Genomic DNA, 21278 nt, shown 5'->3' on the forward strand with positions numbered 1-21278 from the left:
CGGCGTAGCCGCGGTGCATGCCGGGCTGGAGGCGGACAGCTGTCTTCAGTTTGTGGAGGACCGACGTCAGTGTTTGTGCTGCTCTGGGGAAGATGGCGGAGGCTGCGGCTGTTCCACCGCATCGGTTTTTCTGTCACTGTTGTAAGGGAGAAGTGAACCCAAAACTCCCGGTAAGGCAGACGTGTTTATTTCGTTATTTGTCGCTCTGCTGTGTAAACGATGTGCGCTTGACAGGTCGGTGTTTTTGTACAGCGCTGTTTGTTTCGCTCGCCTCCTACAGCTAAACACCAGCTAGCCAGCTAGTAGTTAGCAGCGTTTGTTGTTGTTAACTCACTTAATAAACTCGTGACTCTCCTAAATGTCTTGAAACCAGATGTTAAAATTCCCACATGGACAGGTCTGATGAGATTCGCATGTGTAAGTCAGTGTGTTTAACTGTGCTTGACGTCTTGCTTTGACAGCTTGGGGATTTGTGTTTTTCTCAAAACAACACAAAACAGCCGAGAGGAGAGGATCTCTGCTGTCAACTTGTGATTTCATTTCATAGACAACATTAACACTGGTTGTCTTATATGAACATATTTTCAGTTTCAGTTCTTTCTTTTAAAACAAAAAACCTTCCCTGTTGCAGGACAAATTTGGGGAATTCTGTGGCACATAAACACATTTTGGTTTCAGTTTTAAAGTCCTAAGTGGGAGTGATCTTGACCAACAACTTGTTAGACCTCAGCATTCATTAACCAGAAATGAAAAACACCATACACAGCCTTGTGTGTTCCCCATTTACACACATCTACCACTTTATACCAAGCCAAGCCTAATCCAGTTTTGTACAACAACAGCTTTTATTTACTGAGGTTAAATGTTGGTGTTCTTAAAGCTCCTTAAAGATATCTTGATCCAACTCATTCGTGAATTTGGAAGAGGTTGTCATTTATGCTAAAATGTTAAATATGTTTTAATCCCAGCATCCCAAATGTGACTCTTTACTTATCTTTATGGTAGTTTTTTGTATTGTTCTCTTAGTTTTTGCTTAGTTTTTTTTTTGTTTCCTGTCAAAGCGTCTTTGAGTATTTAGAAAAGCGCTATATAAATCTAATTTATTATTATTATTATTATTATTATTATTCGTTTTGGATATTAAAATAAATACATTTAGGTCAGAATATTTGGATTCACTGAAGAAGTTATTTTTTAATATCCACGTTTAATAAAATAGTTATTAGCATTTTCAATTAAAAAAATATATATATATTTGGTTACATTTGTTATTGAATTAATCTTTTAACAAGCGGTTTGTCCATTAAATGAAACTTGTTGTTGTTAGATGAATTGAAAGTAAAATAAGATTTATTCATGATAAACCTTATAATGATTAAATACAAGAACAAGAAATATACTTATTTTAAATATAAACTGAGTGAAGCGTTTATATATTGGATATGTGTCCAGCAGTCGTTTAGCCAGTCAGTCAGTCCACCAAATAATTTGTTGACAGCTTATTTTTGTGATATGGTTAAGGGTAATTCCAGCCTGCGTCGTCACGATCTCTAAACTGGCCTGCTTGTCTCAGGCACACTCAATCCTGTGGCATGTCTTCGCTGAGCCAACTGTCTGAAACCCCCCTGGCTTTATCACTCCACACTACTACAGTATATCCTCAAGACCACCTCTCAGTCATGTGTCCATTTTTATAAAACATTTTTATTTTATTTTTTAAACTCTACAGGAAAATTACACAACAACTCACATAAGCAGGTTTTTTTTTAAAATGCTGGTTTTCTCAACCAATTTTGACAATGACCCCTGATTTTAGACCCTGGTTGGTGACATCCTTTTCCCCAAAAAACCTTTACAAAAAAAACATGAATTTCTGACAACCCTCTGTGATTCTTGAACGACCCCACTTGAATCCTGTTCCATTGTGAAAGTCTAGCTTTCACTGAGGAGCCAACATATGACCCAGCTGTAGAAACTGGCTATCGTGTCTTCCTCATTCTGTCGGGTGGTTTCTAAAACACTGCGGATATTAGGTGTGGTTGGCAGACCAGCTTTACCTCCTGGGCTGCATTCATACAACACACAACACACGCTGCCACAAACATGACATTATTATGACATAATAATGATATTTACCTTGCAAAGAGAAAGTGAAAACGTCTGGTCAGCAGTCAGCATAATTTTGTCTTTGGCTGGGCAAGAACATTGATGAATGTTTTCCAGATATCAACCAGTTTAACATTCGGTGTGCTGCATAAGGATGCACCCCCCTTGAACCCTTCAGTATGTTGTCATGCTAGATGTGCATGTTAAGATGAGTTTTTGGGGGTTGTGTGTTAAAGGCACATAAAACAACACAGAATAGTCCATACTGATGAGGGGGGAGTATTAAGGTTTTTAAAAGTTGTTTTAAAATAATGTGATCAGCTTAAAGTGCTTTTGTTGAAACTTTTAACTAAGATCAAGTGTATTAATATTGTTTATTAATTAAAAATTATAAATCCAAGAAAGTCTTTTGGAATTTCAGTTTGTAACACTTTAAGGGTGAAAAAGTTTAAGGGGGTCTCTGCTTATTCAAGGAACTGTATAATATTAATATGAAATGTCTTTTGAATTTACATACATTTGAATGCATCGCCTTGGTTTCTAGTAAATAATAGTGAACATTTCTTCTAACCCGTGTGACTCCTGTGTGTGTGTCTGATTTTGCGGTGACTCTTTCCAGGAGTACATCTGTCCGAGGTGTGAATCAGGGTTCATAGAAGAAGTAACGGAGGACTCCAGGTAAGAGGCTTACATTATTCTAGGTATATATATATCTCACGTCTCCAGACAGCATGAGCTGTTAAGACCTATTAGTGTTTAGTTTAAAACAAAGGCAATTACATGGACTGTAAGATGTTTTCTGACTCTTTTTTTGAATAACTTTATTTGTATGATTGATGTGTGTAGTATGTGATGGAAGACAAACTTTGATGTAAACAGACAATGAAGTGTTATCTCCTATTACATCACTGAGTGTGCAGTTTCTTCAGGGTGGTTAACATATGTGATCGGCCTAATAGTGTGTCTTTTGTTTCCTTCTTTGCTGTTGTCCTCAGTCTCCTGGAGGGTGGTGCTAACGGGATAGATGACACAGCCACACAGTTTGCAGAGGTAAGACCTGATCTAATGGATTTGAGGGCCAAAATTGGGGAGATTGGAACAATGATTGAAAGTTTTTAATTACTCTATCTTCTTCTCTCCCTGCCTTCTACTTCACTAACCTGTTTTTTTGTCTCGCTTTTTTTTTTTTAAACCCCTACTTGTTCCCTCCTTTGCCCTGTCCCATCCTCCCTGTAGCTATGGCACCTGTTGTTACTGGAGCGGCCATTCACAACAGACGGCGACACACCCGACTCAGAACCTCGGCTCCCTGGAGGCCGCTTGGGGAGCCTCAGTGACCTGGGGGGTTTGGGAGGGGGACCAATCGGGGGATCGGTCCCAGCAGGGCTGGGGGGGCCAATGGGGGGTCTACTAGGAGCTGGGGAACACTGGGGACCAGGGCGTCCCCCTCGCCTGCACAGCCAGAGGAGATACCGGTCCAGAGGCAGCAGTAGACCAGACCGCTCGCCTGCTGTTGAAGGGTGTGTAGGAGCGGACTAGGTCTTCCTTATCATTCTCTTGGCTCTCCTTTCTGCTTTGCATACTCCCACGTGTTATAATTCCAGCACTATTTCTGCTTTTACAGTCTTAAGTGTTCTTATTTTTGGCGATGACATTAATTGTTGTGTATTTCCTCTCCGTCTCAGGATTGTACAACAGTTTCTTGCTGGACTCTTTGCCAACTCTGGAGTCCCTGGCTCCCCTCCCCTGTCATGGTAAGAGATGACATCACAGTAGTGTCACAGAGTTAGTGCTTCCATCTCAGTGTTGGTGCTATTTCTTATCTACCTGTGGTGTCTGTGTCTCTCTCAGGACGGGGATGCTACACTCTAACCCAGGAGATTACGCATGGGGACAGGGCGGGTTAGATGCCGTGATAACGCAGGTAAAACCAACTGAACGTTAATGTTACGTCCCTGTGCACATTTTGGTTCTCTGCAGTTTACAAATATGGAGTTGTGTGTCTGTGTTTGTGTAGTTACTAGGTCAGTTGGAGAACACAGGGCCTCCTCCAGCAGAGAAAGAGAAGATCTCTTCTCTCCCAACTGTCAATATCTCTCAGGAACAAGCAGGTCAGCGTCTTTGTTTTTTTAAAATGTGTTTTACTCGCCTCACCACGTTTTGGTGCAATAATGTGAACAGATACTGCCATGGCTGTGAGTCTAATCTTCTGTTTTCAATAGATGTATTACGACTATTTGTCAAGTTCACGTGCTATGTTGGAATCAGCTGTTTGTCCATCTGTTACATCGTTTTTGTGTATTATGAATAGTAAAAGTAACACACATGATAAAAGCAGAGGTGATGAAAACCCATGTGAATTAAAAGAATGGAGTTATAATAATGCATGTGAATAGAAAATAAAAGAGAAAATCCAGTGAGTAAATAATCACCATTTGTTGCATTTAACAGACCATTATTGACAACATGTAATTTTTGTTACTGTGGAGTGAAAAAATATGATTGATTTGATTAATTTGAGGTCAATTTGTTCAAAATGGTGGCAATTTCAAGACAATAGAGTCATATTTAATTATTTCGGTTGTCTTTCATTCATCATTCACAACACAAACATTTTCAGTTATAATTTCAGGAAAGGGGCCGCAAGGGTGATTATTCAATCACTGGATTCTCTCTTTTATTTCAGCGCACTATTATTTCCTAATTTTTCTGTTCACAAACATTTTTACTCCTTCATATATTCAATCACGTGCATTTTCATCACCTCCGTTTTATCATCACTTCTCGTTACTTCCACCCTTGAGGCCCCTTTCCTGAAATGATAAATGTTTGCGTTGTGAATGATGAATGAAAGACAGTCAAAAACATTTTTATCACTCCATCTTTTTAATTCACGTGGGTTTTCATCACCTCTGCTTTTATCATTGAAATGTTGGAACATACACCCTTCATGATGTATAGGCATCACTATTATGCTTAGTAATAACTGGCCTTTTTGTAGTAGTTATTTATATCAGGTTGTAAAGTTTAAAGAAGCTTGTTCTGTATGCTGTCCAGTGCAATCAAAGAAATCTGCCAATAACACATTTATCATTATGTAAATTCACGCTAATTTGATTGGAAGTCTGTGCAATAGTAAGAAAAATCTGAAAAAAAACCTGTCTTTTTACTTGCTGTTGCTGTCTGTCAAGAAAAGCCTCTGAAACTGGAGCTGTTCAGGACAAAATGGCCGTTAACCTTCAGAGTAACATCAGTTTGTACCACCTTAAGCTGCCTGCTGCACGGCATATTGCATTGACCTATGCTCATGACCCACAGTGATATACAAGGTCCTTAGCTGCTCTAGACCAACAGTATGGGCAGCCTCACCATTTGGCACTGAAAGAGATAACCTCGATAATAAATCTCCCAAAGGTTCAACCTGGTGATTCTAGAGCTTCCATAACCTTGCAGTTAGAGTCCAGTCCCTTTTAGGAATGCTTCAGGCTATAGGCTGGAGTGAGGGTGTCGCCGAGCTTGCCTCTCACGTACAGCATCTCCTAAGTAAGCTTCCTCCTGATACAGTAGCCAACTTTATACGTTACACTCGTTCAACCAGGCCTGGAACTCACTACTTGTTGATTCTGCTGCATGGCTCCAACGTGAAGCAGAGTGTCAGTCTGTAGCTGCCCAAGTCAGACTCCTGACCCCCTGAAGCCCCCATGCAACACAGGAAGTTGGGGCCAAGGTCTTGACCCTACAGCTGCCACAATACTGCATGGTACCAATCCCACTCTCCAACTCGCCTCAGAGAAACCAGAATCCCAACCCAAAGCATGCCAGCATTGTAATTCACCAGGCCACACTTTAATCAAGTGCAAAGATCTGAAAGAGCTGAGTACAGAGAATGTAAAGGCCTGGATTAAGCGGGAAAAGAGATGTTGGAGGTGTGCAGGTCTCCACATGGCAACAAACTGCAACCTTAGAAAGCCATGTCCCTTCTGTAAGAGGAAACATCAGGGCATTCTCCAACATGCAAACCAAAGGGAGACAAGACTCCAAGGTATTATATCTGAATCCACAGTCAAGTTCTCCCAATGTCCTTCTCAAGGTAGTGAGAGTGATCCTTCAAAATGAACACCACACCATTGATACCTACGCCACTCTTGGTGATGGCTCTCAGCGTACCATGCTTCTATCAGAAGCCACCAAGCAGCTAGGGCTCCAGAGTACCTGAATACTATGCTCATCTCTTCAAGTGGAATCAAGTAGTAAAGGACATAAACTATGAAGAAACTTTACTCTGGTCCCTGCACTTTGATTGGTGTACCAATGCAGAAGCTTTCATTTTGGACCGGTTTGGACATACACTTTCTACATATGTTACCCTGAGATGAAGTCTTTTGGGTCTCTGGTCTTTCATCTCCCCTGTTTTTTTCTTCTATAAATTCTGCTGTCCCATTTTACCATTCAGCTTTAACTGTGTGGTTAGTAATGAAGCTCAGCTTTTGCAGGGCTGTTGATTGCTGACTCATACATTGGTATATTAGAGCTCATCATCTCATTTCTTCCCCCTCTCCTGCAGACTGCTGTATGGAATGTCCAGTGTGCAAAGAGGATTTTGCAGTGGGAGAGCCAGTCAGACAGCTTCCCTGTAACCACTTCTTTCATTCAGATTGTATAGTACCATGGCTGGAAATGGTGAGTCACAACAATGGCAGAAGAATCAGTTCTTCAATTGATGACATGATGTACTGTACATATGATATTTCTAGCGTTTGTGAGGGTATGAAGACATAAAGAAATGTCGACAAATGCTTTGGCTGCCTATTCCCCCTTGTAGTTCTATGTAAGACTCACAATATTCTACATTTTTTAATGTCAACAAAAAACAGAAAAGGCCTGAAATCCATCAGTAAAATTTAAAAGTCATAAATCTTTAATAACGCCTCACTGAATGAAATTTTCTTTAAAGAGCAAAATAATGTACTCAGATTCCCTCTAACTGTTTTTAGAAAACATTTCTCAAACAAAAGTAGGTGCATTAGACAGTGTCTAATTTTAGTTGTTGAATTTGGGCCATGAATGATCAAACAAAATAATCCTGTTCTGTGTTTATTCAATGAGGGAATGTGCCACCCATTAAAACTGTTTGGCTCGCAGCTAAATTTAAGAAATAAGTGGTAGGAAATGTTGCTTATTGGGCCAAGAAATGTTGTTGTTCATTGTGAAAGACCAGCAGAGAATTATGTAAAATGTGGCTAAACTAAAATATCCACTAGCTTAGAAAGTGCCCAAAGCTAATGCTATCTTTATTCTGCTCCGTGGCCACACAGCATGACACATGTCCAGTGTGTAGGAAGAGTTTGAACGGTGAAGACAGCAGCAGCCAGCCTCTCTCAGAGTCCCCCTCCCTCTCCATGGATCCCCGCACACAGGAGAGATGGTCCTTCTGAGACACCCACCTGTGTCATCCCTCGCTCCTCCTCGCCCACATCCAACAACACACAGAGAAGACTACCGCTTCTCACTTCCCTCTTTTCATCTCCGTTGCAGTCATAATCATCTCGGTCTGATATTTGTTTTTTTTTGTATTTTAATTTTTTATTTTGATGCCTTTTTCCTCGACCATGTATACAGAACCCGTTCAGACGTCTTAACAGCCACCTGAGGTCTGCTGGATCTCTCTTCTTCTTTTTTTTTGCCTTGTTACAAACCAGCCTAGATTGATCATGATCAAGCCCATGTCTTCTCTACTTCCACTTCAAGAAAACTCCTTTTACTATCTTTTCTGAAATGCACTGCTGCGATACACTATTGTGAGGAAATGCCAGACTTGATATCATACACCATACCCTCTTTACTCAAATAGCTCAAACCTGCAACTGAGCCCTGAAAGGCCAAAAGATGTACAGTCAGGGTCACTTAAACTCTTGGCATTTACATGGTTTGACAACAAGAACCGTTAGACCCCTGCAATAAATGTAACATTTATGAAGGGGTTACTAATGCTTAAGTTTTGAGATTTTTTCACAGATATTGCTGTTTAATGCTCACACTGAAGCTGCAACATCCAATGGAAGCAAGGGATTGCTTACACTCTCCAGCACCATGAAAAAATACTGGCATACCAGTAAGGGAATATAAAAAATATATATATATGGATCTCGGTCAATTAACAAAAACATGAAACCTACTCTCACTGGTGTATATATAACAGATGGCAGCCCTCATTTTATTCCTCTGTTTATGATTGTCCTTTGTTTCACATTTTTATCACTTCTTTCTTTTTGATGTAAATAATTTTAGTCCAACAACTTATGGTTTGCAAAGGAAAAAAAACAATGAGAATGGAGACACAAATGTGAAATACCTGGTTATTGAACTGTATATTATATATATGAAAAATGTCTATGATGTATTAATAAATTGACAAAAAAAAAAAACAGTTTAAGTGTTGTTGTTCAGACCACAATCTACTCTGGACATAGATCATTTAAAACAGGAGATTGACATTGAAAACGTTAAAATGTTATGCTTTATTTAAAATCCAAAGATTAAATAGCAACAGAAGTCATTAACAAAATCTGTACATTACTGATTCTTTGTAGGACACTTAAAGCATCTTTTAACTGCAACTCAAGGCACCAGTTCCCCTTTAGGTGAACTGCTACATTCAAGTACCTTTCCTTAATAAAAAAAATCAGTGCAATTGTTTTATTACTCACATAAATGAGGTTACTTCTGGTTTGTCAAGGTTAATTTACAAATGAAATCACTGAAGCTGTGCAGAAAAGCCAGACAAAAGTAATCTTGTGCCAAATATGAAAATATGCATGAGTGGTTTGGCACCAACCTCGTACTCAAGATAATCATTTCTTGGGTGGTGGGAAGCTTCCAGCTTGACATGCATACTTATTGTGTCATGGACTCGTATTACTGATCAGTGTGTGTTCCAGTCCAGGTGAGTGTGAGCACTGAATGAGCCGGAGCAATGGAGGGTATGTAGCCTACAGCTGGATCCCAAACTTCAAACCTGATCACCGATGATGACCTATAAAACACAGAAACCAGTTTAATAAACTTTATTCTACTGCCCACAATAACAAATTTCACTTTTTGTACCTGTTGAGTACGATGAGCACTACTGAGCCATCTTGTCTGATGAAGGCAGAATATTCCAGGTGGGTTTCTTCACTGGTGGACACGCCCACTCTCTGAGACCCCTCCCACAGGAACTTACTGTGTGAAAAAGTGATTTGAAAAGTGATTTAAAAGATCCAACTGCCCAATCTCCACACTCAAAGACTAGCTGACGTTAAGGCATTTTCCCAGTAAGTGTGAGAGTCCTCAAGCCACTGAGGACTCTGATGTGGATTTAGCAACGCCAAGGTACGCACTTTCTGTGAGTCTGTCGTTCTTCAGACTTCCCGGGGGGCCAGAGTTCATTTTTATCTTGAGGTGAAGGATGGGATTTTTCAGCCCCCCCTGCTAATTCTCAACAAATGCTGGTAATATAATCAAAGCATGAATGGATGTGAAGGGAAAACCAAAAACGATTTAATATAATTAATCAATCTTATGGTTATTTGTAGCCCCAATAATGTAAATAAGGATTTAAATTAAAGGCTTTTCTGACTTCTGATAGTTTACTTTAATGTACAAACACCATAATGTAAGACACAAATACATTGTGGAGATCAGCTATGTGACTTATTGTGGAATGGCCCATCTAGTTCCAAGGAAATCTGTAATAGAAGTGTGTCCCATTCCGCACTTTATACCATCTCAAGCCCTCACAGACTCACACACCTGTTGGCATTGTGAGGGTTCAGTGTTGAGGTTTTAGGGTGAAGATTAGGTTTGGGCAAAGAGTTCAAAGAAGACCCAGATGTTGTTTTTTTTTTTTTACCTGAAGTGGGCCATGCTATAGAAGCTGGGCTGCTTGTAGAAAACATCACGTTTTGAATCCACTATAACAGGGCTGTCTACAAAGTTTTTCACCCAGTTTGGCCCACCAGTCTGGTCCAACGCCAAGTTCCAGTCAGTCCAACCCACCACATAATGATTTAAGTCCTGCCATGAAGAAAAAAAAAAAACACCCACAGGTCAGCGTCAAGTCTGCAGCTTTGTTGTCAGAGGTGTTGTTTTCTCTAAATGAATTCTTTGGACTGATGCCGGCGGTTTTATTTAAATGTCACAAAAACAACACATCTACATAAACAAATCCCTCCTGATTCTCAATATGTCTAGCGTCTGAATGCGCCCATGCAAAATGGATAGAAAGGAGGGAGTCTAGTTTCCTTTGAGAGAGGGTGAAGACAGAAGAAACTAAACACCAGTTCCAGCTTGCTTTGATGGCCTGCAGGCGGTTTGTGCAGCAGAGTGCGACTTCCAAACCTGCACTGCAGCATGGAGGGAGGTGTTTCACCTTACAGGGACAGCCTGTCATATCTCACATCTGTTACGGTGGATGTGACTGAACAGGTACAGCCCATGATGCATAAGCAAAGACGATCTCACCTCTATAATGTCGTGTGCGTACTGTTCAGCTCGGTCCCAGCTACCCAGCTTCACCCCTCTGTCGAGAGGGTTCCAGCCCGAGCACGCCTCTGTGCCGAACAGGTAATACTCTGGGTACAGGTGATGTGTGACTCCCAGGCTTATCTCAGCTGGGACCAGACTGTCCATGTACCAGTGAACTGCAACACCATGAATGTACTTTCCTGCATGAATATCATTTAACACCTGGAGGTACAAGGGGAAAAAATGTTTATAATCACTGGCCTCAAACATCCTCTCAAGCTTTCTGTGGGCAGAAATGTTGGTAAAAAAAAAACATTTGATGTCCTATTTAAGGATGTCAAGAGACCACACAAACCAATAAACTCAGTGTTTTCTTTTCAGGATGAATCATTTTTATTCTATCTCAGATACCAGTCTGACATTATACTGTATATCTATGTGTGGTTTATCTATTTATGTCCTACACTGATTTAATATCTCATTTCTAGTCTTGACATCAGTGTAGCCTGAGTTAATTCAAAGTGCACCATGACTTTCCCTCTCTTTCTCTGTCCTTGGACTCACCACTTTGGCCCAGTGCGGCAGCAGCAGGCGGTTGTCATCCAGTATGAGGACGTGTGTGTGAGGATGAGACGAAGTGTGCAGAGCAGGGCCCAGGTCCAGAGCCACCCAGTCCCTCTGCTCCTCAGGAGTGAAGCCTAGAGCCTGGAAACTGCCGTAAACATATTTCTCAGCGTGCTGTGAAACTAAGTGGCCGTGACACTCTTTTTGTGTGTAAAACGACGTACCTGTAGTGGGTCATCTCTCCTGCAGTGGGCTCATTCCCTGTGGTCAGAGCCCAGAAGGTCAAGTTATATTTAGCATATTCATCAAGGAACCTAAGAGAAAATGAAAAAGGTTACCTACAAAATATGTTTTTCTTCTTATCGAGTATTACCAACATGTGACATCACACTCAGATGAGACCCCATGTGTCACCTGATATAATACTGAGCCCAGGTTTTGTACTCTTTGCCCCCAGGCTGGCCCTTCAGGGATCCTTTTCCTATGAGTGCACCGTTAGTTTTCAACCAGGCGGGGGCACTCCAGGCACTCGCAAGCAGAGACAAGGGGCGAGGTGACAAGGCCTGAGCACGCTGCAGGAGAGGGATCTGAGGGAGGAGGAAGATGGTGAGGAGGAGGAGGAGAGATTATGAGGATGAAATGGTGTGCATTAATATGTGGGAGAGCGGGGAAAATGATAGACCTTCATCTTTACATCCTCGGGGGACAGGGTGAAATTATCCAGGTTGTAGTCTCCAGGAGTATCGGCATACGTGTATAGACGGGTGGAGAAGTCACAGCTTGCTATGGGAACGCGCACCACATTGTAGCCAATACCTGCAGAGACAGAGTGCCAAAAGCAACTGAGGCTGGCTGACGATTCAGTATCATTAAGATTCTACCTGGGCCTGGTCTGTGAATTTGGGGCATCATTACATCTTTTATTTCTGTATGCTTATGCTCTTGTTGCTATAATCACATGGCAGACCAAAAAGCAGCCCATCACAAAAACATGTTTCTAATGATAATGTGTTTTTTGAATTACTAATATTAAAATGATTACCTCTAGTCAATGTATTTGTTCATTGACTCAGGTCACTTTAACCCCTCTCATATACATGATTTATAAATGAACTATTGAAATAGTCTGAGCCACTATGCTGTACCTTTAAGACGATATAAATGTATGCATAACTTGTTATTATGTATTCATTAACACCCAACATGTCCATAAAACTGTTAACAAGTCAAATTCAATGTAATATATATCAACTTAAGTATAGATATAGTAGATATGCTAAGTAGGGAATGTTAGAGTAATGTGGTCAACAGAATGAGATATTACAGTTTGACTCCACATACACTTGGCAATACCATGATGTTTATATACTGTATCATTTAAGGAAAATATATGTGTATATATATATATAAAATATATTTGTATTTATTGTGAGTGGTGCTAGACAATGTGGATCCTCTCCCAAAGGGTTATTGAATTTTTGGGGCTTTTTATGCCTTGATTTAGGTCAGTGGATAGAGTCAGAAATCTGGGTGACAGAGAGTGCAGGAAAGGAGCCACCGGTCGGATTCGAACCTTGGCCACCCGCCTGGAGGACGTCAGCCTCTGCATATGGGGCGCGTGCACCAACCACTACGCTATTGGCGCCTCGAATGTGGATCCTTTCCGATGAGTGAAACTAATCTGGACAGACGCCTCGTGCAGAATGTGAGGATGTATTTTTCATATATTAGAGCAAGAGAATCATTGCTATGTGAAAAACACTTCTTCTGCTTTGTGTTAACATTAACCATGCAGGATTAAAACATGTATCTGATCTATAACCCTGTGTTCCCACAGAGGATTGGCCTTAGCTTTTTTTTTTTAGTGGTTACAGGTGTCCACATGCAGTGTACCTTCAGGTGAGAAGTACTGTCTGAGCAGCTGATCCTGTGCACCAGCGGACAGAGACAGGATGTTGATGGCTGCCGCGTCCGTCATAGCTCCACCAAATCCCCTGATCCTCTGGTACTTCTGGTAGGGAACGATAGTCAACCTGAGACCTGAAAGCAAAAACAAAATAACAAAAAAAAAAAAGAGAGATGCTCCACCTCACCTGCTCGATTACCACAGGCATTCACAATGAAGTCTCATCATCACTCACCTGTCCCTGTGCTGTTCACCTGGACCAGACCCTGCGCTGCCTCCAGTCTGCTGCCCGCCATGCTGCTCAGGTAGGAGGAGTACTGACCCGGAGGAGGCAAAGGGACTGACCCAACACTGTCACAGTATGTGGAATTACACTCACACACAACAGAGTCATGGCCAAACTTCCTGGCAACACATTCATTACTTCCTGGAAGAAGAAAAAAAAAAGTCAAAGAAACGTGAATTTTACTTTACTATGTGAGGATTTACGATTCACATCCATGCAAGTAACAACAGAGGACACGAAACATGAACAACCGCGAATGAATTCAGCTGTTTTCTTGAATGTTGTGTTACCTGATGAGATGGTCACTTCTGCAATGAGGACAACAAAGGCCAAAAGTAAATATAATGGCAACGACAGCGCCATTTTATCTGGAGACACAGAAGATCCAGCGTTTAAAATTGGATTAAAAAACCCCGTTTAAAGTAAGTGTCAGGAAGCAAAATTAACCTGAACAATGACCCACCTGCTCCTGTCAATTCGCTGACTCACACACATTTTATTGTCATGTCATTTTGAGGACTGCACAGGAGATTATCTCACCTTACAGGATCCGGATACAAACTCTGTCATGTCCTGTAAGGTAATAAAATAAAATCACAACTGATCGTCACCTTGACTTTATCAACTCCGCCGTTTAAGCCCACTGATGTTTTGACGAGCGAATGAGACTTTTGTATGTGTCATGTGACTACATCCAACTATCACGTGAACACGCATGTAATATTCTGACCAATCGCCAGGTGGTGCTGTATCCCGGTGCTGTAAGGAAAGGAGGGGGACCTCTGAGCTCAATTAAGGTTACTGTGTTACATGTGCTTCCAGATGTTTGAAAAGCATAACAGAAGTTAACAGCAATATTTTATTCATGATTTGGGAAATATAGAGAAATTATATCATATATATTTGAACAAGTTTTTATAGCTTTATCCAAATAAAACTTGTATTTAATACTTGTAAGACCAAATTACTGTTTCTGCATCAATTTCCTTTTTTATAAATTCCGAAAATGTAATGGTTACAAGTACATGGCATATAATTGAATTGTACATTTAGTTAGCTATTATGTGGCAGAAATGATTTAATTCACAAAGATCATTTTCAGATTCTAATAGCAGACTATGGAAAATTGTAAAAGGCCTATAGCATGTATAGCTTTTCTAGTCTTCCGACTACTCAAAGCACTTTTACACCAAAGGTCACACCTACCCATTCACACTCTCATGGCAGAGGCTGCTATGTACAGTGACCATCAGCATTAACTTACCCATACATACACATTCATACACTGCCGCTGGAGCAGCGGGAGCTACTTGGGGTTAAGTGTCTCGCCCAAGGACACATCACACATGTCAAGGACACATTGACTGCAGGAGCCGGGGATCGAATCCCCAACCTTCCGGTTGAGAGACAACCGACTGTACTAACTGAGCCACAGTCATTTAGTCTTGTAACAAAGCAGCTCCTCTTAAACTAAGTGAAAGTTACTTAAAACTACAAACATGTTGAATTTAAGAAAAACAAAATATAAAAAAACAAAACTTGCTTTAAACTGTATTATTTTATTATCAAAGTTACACACATGCATCATAATTTACAGAAGGACACATATATTATAGACGTGGACACTTGTATGTTTATTTCTGAGACACTGATATTCATGGTTGTGGTTTATATCTCTTCAGAACTTCAGAGGGAGGCACAAACTCTGTCCAACATTGACGGATTTCTGTTGCTCAAAAAGATGATTTCTTTCTTTCCTTCCTCTGTGTGGCCTGATGAGAAAGAAAACCAGTTGTAGTCAATTAAATCACAAACTTCATATACTTGTATGTGGTTTTAGAAAGCAAAGCATCCAGAGTCTTATCACTTACTCTGTGGATGCTGTAGCCAGTGGCGGTCCATGTAATAGAGGTAACAGCTTTCAAACTCTTTCTCGCTGTAGTTGGGCACTGACACCGGGATGAACGGGTCCATGTTGTCAAACCCCGTCTGATGAATGAAAGGACAGAAAGAATTCAACATATTTGACACCAAAAACGTATTCAGGTAGCCTTTTCATACATGAAAATATCACAACATGGATAACCAACATTTAGTTGTACTGACTAACTGAATAGATTAATCCAAACAATACAGACTTTCATAGCATCACTATGGACCATTACAGAACCAACAGTAATTGTCCATCGCTTTAGTACTGTTCTTATGAATACAAATATTCATTTATATGTAGCAAGGGCTGGAAACATGCGTAATATTACTGATATATTAGAGAAGCTTGAGTCCATATGTTTAGTATAATTAACAGTTTTTAAGGGCGATGAACAACCCAACTTTAAGTTCGATTGTTGTCTATGTTTGTAAAAATGGCAGAATGAAGATGAAAGATTGATTGGTTCCATAAGGAAATGGATCTTTTGACATGCAGACATCAGATAAATACAACCACTAAAAATATTACTACGGCGACACAATCTCAAGGTGTAATGCTCCTAACAGGTACAGCTTCAGGCATAAACTACATGAACAGAAGAGACAGAATGGAAGCAGAATGGACACATTGAAGGATTGAATGGTGTTAGGTTGCTGCTCTCCAAACACTTTGCTTGTGTGTTAAACAGCCAGCTTAGCACAGAGCGAAAGCAATTATGCACAAAACAAAGGCTGTGAGTCGTCCTTTGTTGATAAATGCCACACATAATCTGTACACTTGTAATACACTGGATGTAACTGGCTGTTTTGTTGATGTCGAGATGCTGAGAATAAACTGATGTCTTGTCTCAAGGGCAGGTTTGCAGTTTCCTGACTAACAGAACAGGGTTCAAATAAAGACGGAAAAGGGTAATCCGTTGTCAAAGCTCGAGGGAAAGCTTTGCTTCAGATTATTAAGTACAAAAAGACGACTTCTGACCTCTCCCAGCAGCTCTTGAGGCAAATATTCAGATCTTGAAGTGTAGAGAGACCCCGTCTGAGCCAGAGTTGTGATGATGGCGCCTCCGGTCTGAGACAGAGAGTGAATGTTATTGGGGAAAAAAAAGAAAAAAAAGGAAATATTCTCATAAAGCTTTAAGTTATCGCCTTGAGTGTTTCCTGCTCACCCAGTCGTTTTTCATCATTTTCCTCAGGTTATAGACTAAAGTGAGCTCTTCAGGATCCACCTGTTGGACACAAAGGGAGAAATATTAGTGTTACTAAATGTAGATTTAGATGATTATTAAAGAACTGTCAATGTGTTTCCTTACAGCACTCTTATCCTCCTTTTTGATAGTGGATCTTCCCCACAGGGCATTGACACCGTCCACAGCCACAGCCAGGCGGAAGTCTGACTCCGGCTGCCCGCTCTGCAGCCTCAGCTCCTTCATCACCGCCCCCACAACATCACTGCTGCTCTTCACACGAGATATGCCCTGCAGCAGAGAAACACCAACATAAGCCCGAAGACAATATCCAACACAGTGAAAGAGGAACTCCACTTGACTTTATGCTACAAAGTCCGGAACAGAGTCCTGGAGAGTACTGCAGTACATGTGATATGAAGTTGTATAAAGCCTTCAGTTGCTCCAGATGGAGCCGTTTGAAAAAAAATTATTGACTCAATTAAATTAACTTGAGTCAGGTTGACTGGAGCACATGACGATAAGTCTGAAAATGTAAATAATCTGAAAGTATGAAATTAGCCAGGTCCTCAGTTATGGGGAGCAGGCCCCCCGAGTTATGACAGAGGATAAAGATGGGCGAATAAAACAAGAAAATAAACATTTCTAAGATTCTATGTTTTCCCTTTAAACTGTCAATCACTAGTCTGGAAATGAGGCATGTTAAATTTTTGTACTACAAAATCTAACTGAGCTGCTAAATTGTGGTCTAGTGTCAGGCTAACATGCTCCATTCTTAAATTTAAGCCTGTTGCCATCTAAGATTTCAATAAAGATGCCTCAGCGAGAGGTTCAAACATTTATTTTTCTCTTTGTATGTAAAGTATGAAGTGACTACGACTTACGTTTCATTTCTCAACCATGTGTCGTTAAAAGACACTTGACCTTAATTCCTGAATTATGTCTCTGTTAATTTGCTTTCAAAGCCTATCAGACCTAATAATAGCCTTGACCTGTACCTCAAACAGTGACCAAAAGTTAGTTTGAATGACAAGTCTGACAAAATCAGGCAGTTCTTGAGTCTCAAATATTTGGATAATTATATAGAAAATGGTGCAGTGAAAGATATGAGTGAGAATGCTGATAAGAAGAGATGAAGCATTTAAAGGCTGTTCATAAAGCATTGGATCTTTTCTGCATTTGTCAGAAAGTATGGTCTACAAATAATGTGTGGATCCACTACCATGTTAGTCTCATGGCTAGAGATCAATAAACACAGGCCAGGTAAGAATGTAAGAAGGAAAATGTAAAGACTCCTGGTAGAAGTCTGTAGGACAGAAGATGATAAAGGGTAACAGATAGGAATAAAAACGTCTTGGGAGAGTGAAATAACTCACATCCACTATGAGGATAAATAAAAACATTTTCGGTAAGGTAAGGGCAGGATATCCAAACAAAGACTAACCTGATCCACCAGCTCTGCTAGCAAGCTTCCCTCCTCAGTGAACTCTCTCTTCGTCCACACATAGCGCTGTTTCGTCTTAATCTGGGAGAGAAACGGCACAGTCGCATGAAGTGCGCAGTGTCAAAGACAGTTTCATAGACCATGTTCATTTCCTACACTTTGGTCTGTTTAATGGGGGCTTTACATTGACATGAATGGCATTGTTCATCAATATGTTAGAGAACATTCTTTAGACAAAATCAGACTGTTTATTAGAGCTATTCATTTGCTTTTTTAACAAAAACCCAATGTAAACAAATGCACAGCAATCAAATGTTAACACTCACCATATTCTACAGCATACAATACATTGTTTTTATTGAGATGTTACATTTATTCTATTTACCTGCTGTGGAGCAGTGTCTGAGGGATTAAATTACTCCTTTCCCATTGACTTTAACTGTTAGTGTAAAATGTTTATAAACACTGTGTATACTCCTCCTACAGTGGTTCCACTTTGCCTAACAGAGGGGTTTGGTTGATTTTGCATCAGCATGTGAGCACAGTGAAGACACAAACAAAACTTTAACGTGCTCCTTACTAATGGGAGAAACACGTAACGTCTCTCTAACCTGGTTTGAATGGATTTTGAAGTTGAAAGTTAAAATGATAAAATAGTAGAAAATGTAAATACAGTTTGTAGGTACATTGTATACTTCTCTTTACCTTTGACAGAAAGGGCTCATTGGTGGTTCTGAAGTTGCGTAACCATTCGGTGGCTTGTAACGGCTGATCAAAGCGAGATGAGTTAAAAGACGAGGGCAGCAGCTCTTTGCAGTTCTTCACCCAGACATGAGCTGTATCATAAAACACCGACAAGAAATTAGCTCTTTCTGTACTCCTGTAGGTTCAGCTGTTAGTCGATCACTCAGTTCATTTGTCTCACCATCCGGAATATGAAGGACCAGCCATCCCTGTGTGTAGCAGAAGTGGACGGTGTGACAGAGAGACATTGTCTTCCCACTGCCCTTTAACCCATCTGAGCCACTTGTTAAGGTTGACGACGGGATTATTCAGAAGCATCGAAAGAAGAGTTAGTCTGTCTTTGTGTGTTTGTAAGTGTGTGTTCAAAAGGATACAGAAAACATATCGCACAGGGGGTTTGCTGATGTCTGTTTTCTTCAGGTAGTCAATGACCTCAAGAGCAGGCTGCCTCACCATCACACAGGCTTCATTAAACGTCTTCACCTGAAATCGGACATTTGAATACTTCAATGGAATAAACACACTCAAAAATAATTATCAACAAGTTCAAATAAAGCGCATTTAAAACAATAGCATAAGCACTGACCTGTTGTTGATAGCGCCGAGGGAGGCCATGAGGGAACAGAGTGCGGATGTGTGCAGATGGCAGAGTGTAATACTGTCCAATCTGATTCCCGGACTGACATGCCTGCCGAAACACAAACACTGAGCTCATAGCCTTAGATCACACAATATGTTTATACCACTACTACGAAGCGAGACAAGAATATTTGCTCACCGGCTCGTTCTCTTGTGTTCTAAAAACTGAGAAGGGCTCTGGTTCTGACTCTGCAGCCAAAGCCTCCTGCTGCTGCCCACATCCACTGGTATGAAGGGACCTAACATGTGTTACCTGCAAAAGTTGAATCTAGAGATGTTTCATGTGTTTTTTTTTTATTCACTTTAACCCTAAGACAGGGTCACACATGCAAAGTTTACAACTCTGGAATTTATATACACTTTTGTCTTCTTCAAATAGAGTTGCATAATATGCAAACATTTCAAACATAATATTAAATATTACAATAGAGTAGATTACTTTGACATGTACAAACATATCATTACAGGCTATCTCATCCCTGGATATTTATTTCACCAATTCCTGTAAAGGATTAAAGTTAAAAGGTAGTTATTTTTATTAACCTACTGCAAAAAAAAACCAACACAACAATGTATTTTTCGGGTTTTTTTGTTCATATAGTGTTCAGTATCTGTAGCCTTATTTAAACTGATCCTACCGTCTGCCGTAGTCTGAAGGACAGTCTGTGAAGCGCCATTATCTGAAGAAAGGAAGACGAATTCAATTAGTTGTATTTCAGGGATTGTAAGTGCCCAGTAACATGCACATTATGTAGCCACAAGAGTCCTGTAACCTTGCATAAACACTAAGCTAACTGCTAGCAGAGGCATATTGCAGTAACGTAACTTACTAGCAATGTCGAGCTAAGGGAGAAAATAAAGCTGTTCACCCGCTGTTTACCTCATTTAATATCCACTGACGAGGATTTCACGTTAGTGGTTCATTTGCAAACACACGTCTCCGGAGAAGTTTTCAAAGTGGCTACCGTAAAAAAAAAAAAAACCCTCCGGACGAAGTCAATGTGCCAGATCTGTCATGGACATCGCCATCATGCAGCGCAGAGCAGGAAGTGACGTCACTTCATCACAAGGCTTTGGAGCCTATGAGGTGACATCACACGAGCCAGGCCACAACAACAGGGCAAAAATGATACCTTTTCAGATTTTGACCAGAGACTGTAAGTATTACGATTTTGACACATTGTATCTGCAGCAACTATGAATACAGTTGAACAGCTGTAACACACTGTAAAGTTTTTTCAGTCATAAACAACTGAAAAAGTGCTTTTATAAACTTAGAAAGTGCATATATTTTTCAAAAAAATAAAGCAAAGCTAAGTAAGCTAGGTTTAAAAAAAAGCAACAGTCTACTTACCTGGACTTACCTTGAAGAGAAATTCTCATATATTTCTTCAACATGTACTAAGCTCATTTTATATCTTAAAATGTCAGTATACTCATTTTGTTGCACAAGTCATTTTCAGAGGCCCATTTAGCTGGTCTATTTACTCCACTGTACATACAGTACTTGTGTTTACTTCTTTTGAATCTATTCCGCCTCACTTTGCTTTTTAATATTTCTCTTTGGAATGGATTTATAAATATTTGTCTCTCTTTTATTACAGGTATTATTTTTGGTGTATATACTTTACATTTTGGTAGTCTGGTCATTAAGTCTGTTGTGCTTACCCAGAAAGGATTTAATGCAAAATGTTGGACTTATTGTCACAACAAATTTACTGGATCATAAACATGGTGATGCTCTTAAAGGATTTCTCGGATCCCATGGTGCATATTTGCACAAAATATGTATTAAAACACCTCAAACTAATATACACACAATACTTCACACTATGTACTGTGTGAAGTACTAGTATTACCTTTATTTACAAAATAAATAAAAACTAGTCACAGTCATTCCAGGCTTAAAAAGTGTAATTTGGTTGATCCTGTTTAAATTAATTTCCAATTTGTCTCCTGAATATGCAA

At 40.2% G+C, this 21278-nt stretch overlaps 3 protein-coding genes across 4 annotated transcripts; 1 reads left to right on the forward strand and 2 right to left on the reverse strand.

The window, feature by feature from the left end:
- On the forward strand, window positions 1-8533 carry rnf115a (ring finger protein 115a). Its single transcript, XM_061050493.1, has 9 exons — window positions 1-170; window positions 2726-2784; window positions 3102-3156; window positions 3343-3626; window positions 3792-3860; window positions 3958-4030; window positions 4124-4217; window positions 6671-6786; window positions 7422-8533. Exons 1-9 carry the CDS (start codon window positions 18-20, stop codon window positions 7539-7541), a joined length of 1023 nt encoding a protein of 340 aa, XP_060906476.1. The 5' UTR covers window positions 1-17; the 3' UTR covers window positions 7542-8533.
- A 72-nt stretch (window positions 8534-8605) lies between these two features.
- On the reverse strand, window positions 8606-14052 carry gba1 (glucosylceramidase beta 1). 2 transcript variants are annotated; one of them, XM_061050489.1, is made up of 12 exons: window positions 13908-14052; window positions 13658-13735; window positions 13317-13508; window positions 13069-13215; window positions 11858-11991; window positions 11590-11762; window positions 11400-11489; window positions 11176-11323; window positions 10609-10833; window positions 9998-10161; window positions 9211-9327; window positions 8606-9139 (listed from the first exon to the last, which is right to left on the reverse strand). In XM_061050489.1, the coding sequence occupies exons 2-12, from the start codon at window positions 13728-13730 to the stop codon at window positions 9022-9024; spliced, it is 1581 nt and encodes a 526-aa protein (XP_060906472.1). In that variant the 5' UTR covers window positions 13731-13735; window positions 13908-14052; the 3' UTR covers window positions 8606-9021. The 2 variants fall into 2 exon arrangements, with proteins under 2 accessions (XP_060906472.1, XP_060906473.1); XM_061050490.1 differs by having other exon boundaries at window positions 13831-13966.
- Window positions 13908-20362, reverse strand: dap3 (death associated protein 3). Its single transcript, XM_061050492.1, has 13 exons — window positions 20141-20362; window positions 19949-19990; window positions 19450-19563; window positions 19258-19359; window positions 19046-19154; window positions 18853-18945; window positions 18633-18763; window positions 17928-18008; window positions 16610-16774; window positions 16466-16525; window positions 16279-16368; window positions 15239-15356; window positions 13908-15139 (listed from the first exon to the last, which is right to left on the reverse strand). The coding sequence occupies exons 2-13, from the start codon at window positions 19985-19987 to the stop codon at window positions 15054-15056; spliced, it is 1188 nt and encodes a 395-aa protein (XP_060906475.1). The 5' UTR covers window positions 19988-19990; window positions 20141-20362; the 3' UTR covers window positions 13908-15053.
- Between the last annotated feature and the right edge of the window lie 916 nt (window positions 20363-21278).

This window comes from Labrus mixtus, chromosome 11, assembly GCF_963584025.1.
Source record: "Labrus mixtus chromosome 11, fLabMix1.1, whole genome shotgun sequence".
Taxonomy (NCBI): domain Eukaryota; kingdom Metazoa; phylum Chordata; class Actinopteri; order Labriformes; family Labridae; genus Labrus; species Labrus mixtus.

Bases quoted from the DNA above. Each gene is read 5' to 3' on its own strand.
- rnf115a (XM_061050493.1), top strand. From the start codon at position 18: ATGCCGGGCTGGAGGCGGACAGCTGTCTTCAGTTTGTGGAGGACCGAC. The intron at 2,785-3,101 runs GTAAGAGGCTTA...TGTTGTCCTCAG, and splicing joins GAAGTAACGGAGGACTCCAG to TCTCCTGGAGGGTGGTGCTA. The intron at 3,157-3,342 runs GTAAGACCTGAT...TCCTCCCTGTAG, and splicing joins CAGCCACACAGTTTGCAGAG to CTATGGCACCTGTTGTTACT.
- gba1 (XM_061050489.1), bottom strand. From the start codon at position 13,730: ATGGCGCTGTCGTTGCCATTATATTTACTTTTGGCCTTTGTTGTCCTC. The intron at 11,324-11,399 runs GTACGTCGTTTT...TGTTTACGGCAG, and splicing joins GGAGAGATGACCCACTACAG to TTTCCAGGCTCTAGGCTTCA. The intron at 9,140-9,210 runs GTACAAAAAGTG...TGTGTTTTATAG, and splicing joins GTGCTCATCGTACTCAACAG to GTCATCATCGGTGATCAGGT.
- dap3 (XM_061050492.1), bottom strand. From the start codon at position 19,987: ATGGCGCTTCACAGACTGTCCTTCAGACTACGGCAGACG. The intron at 19,155-19,257 runs GTCAGTGCTTAT...GTCCGATTTCAG, and splicing joins CTCGGCGCTATCAACAACAG to GTGAAGACGTTTAATGAAGC. The intron at 16,526-16,609 runs GTAAGGAAACAC...TGTGTCCAACAG, and splicing joins AAAAGGAGGATAAGAGTGCT to GTGGATCCTGAAGAGCTCAC.